This window comes from Cibotium barometz, chromosome 62 (assembly GCF_041138505.1).
Source record: "Cibotium barometz isolate CiBa-2024 chromosome 62, ASM4113850v1, whole genome shotgun sequence".
NCBI lineage: Eukaryota > Viridiplantae > Streptophyta > Polypodiopsida > Cyatheales > Cibotiaceae > Cibotium > Cibotium barometz.
The window spans coordinates 7,255,472-7,259,909 of NC_141107.1; the positions used below are offsets into that span (position 1 = coordinate 7,255,472).

The 4,438-nt window shown below is 41.8% G+C and overlaps 1 protein-coding gene across 1 annotated transcript; it reads left to right on the forward strand.

Moving 5' to 3' along the window:
* Positions 1–2,159: 2,159 nt before the first annotated feature.
* Positions 2,160–4,062, forward strand: LOC147604090 (putative xyloglucan endotransglucosylase/hydrolase protein 8). The gene is made up of 4 exons (XM_086795101.1): positions 2,160–2,491; positions 2,703–2,803; positions 3,054–3,247; positions 3,383–4,062. Exons 1-4 carry the CDS (start codon positions 2,296–2,298, stop codon positions 3,786–3,788), a joined length of 897 nt encoding a protein of 298 aa, XP_086651227.1. The 5' UTR covers positions 2,160–2,295; the 3' UTR covers positions 3,789–4,062.
* Positions 4,063–4,438: the final 376 nt, after the last annotated feature.

Genomic DNA, 4,438 nt, shown 5'->3' on the forward strand with positions numbered 1-4,438 from the left:
TCTTAAACTTCTTCTTGATCATTCACACCAACTTGGTCAAAAAAATATGAGAGCCAAGGGCCAACCCAGAGGGCTAAGACATGAAGAGGATTGGCCTTAAGAGGTTTACTTGTGGGGTTAGAGTGGGATTGATTCATGTGAGAGGTCATAGGTAGAACTAGAGAGAGGCTCCACACATTTGGAGTTGGGATGCCATTGGAAGTTTTTATACATAGGAGCAGTGCTCGAAAAAAATCGGCATTCTAGTGTGTTTTTACTGGCGAGAATTAACTAAAGTAGCCCTTCTTTTAAGGAATGATTTTTCATATATTTTAGTTATAAAACAGGCATATTGTAGAGGATTTTGGAAACAAAAACTCAATAAACTTAAGAGTTGTACTTATTTTGATTGGTTGGAAAACACTTTTTTTTTGGAGCATGGCATAGGAGCCATGACCCATGAGAGGAGAGTCACGAACTTAATGTTGTGGCTTCATTAAAGAGGAGGAGCTTTGATTCCAATTTCCCACCAAAAGGAGCAAGAGGTCTGAGAAGGTCTTGAGAGTTTTAAAATGTTGCTTTTTTAAAAATGTTTCTTTTTCTCTATGCAAATTATTTAAGGAAATCATTTAATAATCCAAAAAATCTCTTTTTTTTTGGAAATTTTACAAGTTAGAACTTAGGAGTCATCTCACATGAGTTGGAGAATTGTGATGTTTTTTTCTTGTTTCCAAAAAAATAAATAAAGGTTGCTTATGAGGGGATGATGCTTAGGATTTGATTAGAGTGGTGAATATTTTGCTGGAAAATATAAGAAAAATGTGAGGAGAATATTTTTCAATTATTAAATTTAAAAAATGTGAGGAGGGGAGGGGGTGGGTGAATATTTTTCAATTATTTTTTGGAAGATACACAAGAAATATTAATTTTTGAAAGATGTCCTTTGGGGGAGGTTGCCCCTCACGAAAGCAATCAAAACGAGGAGCTGGCATGTTGCCTGGCTGGCTTCTTGCAGATGGATGGATGGGTACAAACTGGCTGGAGCTTGCAGTGACCGTTCATCTAATTCAACTTTTTCTTCCTATTTTAAAAAAAACACCAGAAAATTAATTAATTACAGCAATTCAGCATTTACTTAATCTTCATTTTCATCAAGCTTACCACCTTAATGCCTGGCTAGCTCAGCCTCCGCCAGCTTAATTAAAGGTTGCTTCATGCTAACTACAGCCTCAACTCTCGGTCTACTGTAGCCTCTGCAGCTTGTTAGAACTCATTTGGTCATACCCTCTTTCACCTTTTCAGATGTCCCTTTTACCAGTTTTCACAGAAAACATTCTTCTCAGCAAGGCTTTCTTCTTGAGATTTTGCACATAAAATGTAACCACAATGCCCTACACTTCGTTAATTTTTCAAATTTGAGGACATTGTATATACAAGTAAAAATGTAATTGCTGCATCTCCATTTATATAATTCCTGTGAGCACCAATTCATTACATTTTTTTTCTAAATTTAGAGCTTTAAATTTATATTAAAATAGAGATGCTACATGAAGCTTTTTATCCACATGAAATTTCAGAGATGCAATTTTTAAGTCACTAAAGACTCACAAGTAAATTTATAGATGCAATTTTAAATATCACTAATTAAACTTAGGCCGAATGGATTAGTGATAGATTAGATCTCTTTGGACACTGTGGATAGTGATGGAGTACCATGGTTTGCCATAAATGGTAGCAGACAGCTATCAATGTGTGGCTTGTTTGGGCTGTAAAATAAACTTAATTTTCTGGTGGTCTAGACAAAAATTCCTATATTAAGAAATCGAAACTATTTTAATTTTTCAATTAGATTTGTGAGGTACAGTAACTACTAGAGTCCTGTAATCAATCATCTATGGTGCTATAGAGTCATAGACTACAGTGCACACTGCACAATGGTGTGGGGGCGTTTGTGTCAGTGGGGTTGATCAGATTGCCATTATAGCTCCCCTTTTGCCTCCCAGGCCAGCTCTCTTTGTCCTTGCCTTCTTTCCTACTTGGACCTGCAAAAATTGATGCTCCATCAATCAATCAATATGCATTTGATATATTTTAAAAAACCCACAACAGCAATCTCATGATGAATCATGATAATAAATAGAAACATCTATATCTATACCTACTAATTTACATTTCGGATTGATAATCAGGATTGAGAGATAAGGAGTGTATTATACTCAAAACCAATGTATTAGCCCTTAATGCTGCCCGCAATCCATAAAAGGCTTCCTCGATTCGGTAGAGTGTGTGTAGTTTGGCCCGCTTCTGCTGCTCTCCATGGCCTCTCTCAGCAGCTTGCAGGTGCTTGCATGCCTGCTCCTGATATCATTCTGCGGAGCTCTCTCTCAAAGCAATCCTTCAGTCGCTCACACCACTGCCTTCCAAGCCGATTTCGATGTCATGTGGGCTACTGACCATGTGAAATCATCTGCAGACGGACGAATGTGGAACCTAGTCCTTGACCAGACCTCAGGTTGATTGCAGTTCACTAATTAATCAGGCTTTTTACAGTAGTTTATGCATGCAACCCAGCGTTTCCTCATATTATGTCCACGTCTTGATTGTTGCACCAACTAGAAGGGGTTATACTGCCTCTTAAAGGGCTAATTAGCCAATAATTAGGATGCGTTTGTCAGGTTTGAAGCACTGACTATGTATCAATGGTAATGCTTGTTGCTGCGCAGGATCCGGCTTCCAGTCGAAAGGCAAGTTCAAATTTGGGTGGTTCAGCATGAAGCTGAAACTAGTGCCAGGGGACTCCGCAGGTGTGGTTACTGCATACTACGTAAGTGCTTAATTACGCGTTAATGCCATTCTATTAGCGTGTAATGATTACGTGATAATTTGATAAGTTTGTGATGGACTGGGCAGTTGGAGTGGCAGCTACAGGCTAATTTTGTTGGATTAAGGTGTAATTATTGTGATAATTTGACGTGTGTGGATTGCATCTATGGTACAAGACGGAGCTGAATTTGTTAGATTAAGGTGTAGTTAGTGTTAAAGCTAGTGATGGTTTTGATGTGTGTGGGATGTAGTTGTCTTCCAACACGGAGAACAGGGACGAGATGGACTTTGAGTTTCTGGGGAACAAGAGTGGGCAGCCATACGTGCTGCAGACCAACATGTATGTGAACGGGATAGGGGGGCGGGAGCAGAGAATGTACCTGTGGTTCGACCCTACTCAGAAATTCCACACCTATTCTGTTCTCTGGAACAGCCACATGACTGTGTAAGCATCCATGGTGGTCTGCTTGAAGTCTCTCTTCCTCCCTAATCTCCCTCCTCCTCGTCCTAGAATTCGTGAGCTTCTTAATGGTGAAGCAGGCCGCAGCAGGATCTCATGTGCATGTGTGGTTTTGTGCAGGTTTTACGTGGATCGAGTACCCATAAGGGTGCACAGGAACACCCCTACGACGCAGGCAATGTATCCATCGAAGCAGCCCATGTATGTCTTCTCCAGCATATGGAATGGAGACGGGTGGGCGACCAGGGGAGGGCTGGACAAGATCAACTGGCAGGCCGCCCCCTTCGTCTCCACCTACGAGAAGTTTCACGTGGACGCATGCCAGTGGGAAAACGAGGCCCAGCCACCAGCCTGCGCAAGCGCAACGAGCCAGCAATGGTGGGACAAGCCGGAGGCATGGTCTCTGAAGGAGCACGAGAAAGGCAGCTACAAGTGGGTTACCTCTACCTTCATGCAATACAATTACTGCACAGATGTGGCCCGTTACCCTACTCCTCCTGCTGAGTGCACAGTGGGGCTCGATTGAATCCCATTACCTTCGTTAATATGCAGATTGTGCAGTGTGCTCCCTCCTGTCTGTGTGCACCAGAGCGCCCTCCTACCTCTGGTTTTGCTTCTCGTCTGTTGCCTTCTTGCCCTCCTTCCAAGACAGGCTAGCTAGCTCGCTCTAGCTCTCTGCCCCCTCTATTATCTCCTTTTTGTAGATATGTTCTTTTTGAAGAGCTTGTCATTCCTTTTAGAATCCTTTAAATCTGTTTTGTTCGATTTGTTTCTTAATATAGGGTTGGTATCATTTGGAACCATGGTCTTATTCCGACTCAATCGGCTAAAGCATGAGCATCGCCAGCCAGTAGTAGATTAAAGTTACCTTTTGTACATGGCTAGAGGGAGCTTAGCCTGCAGGCATGTCTGAGAGAAATGGTGTATCACAATTTGCTTAGCGAGTAGGGAGGCGAGAGGGAGCGTGTTTTGTGAGGTCGGCTTGACAGTCAAGTCAGGCTTTTCAGCATACAAATGTGACAATATTTGGTTTGGTTTACACGTGTATTTAAGTGTGTGTGTGAGAGAGAGAGAGAGAGAAAAAGAGAGTGAGCACCCACTCCTTCACAGGAGCAAGTGATGCTTGATCTACATAAATCTAGGCCGTTAATCGTCCCAAAACCAAGTGCATGACCA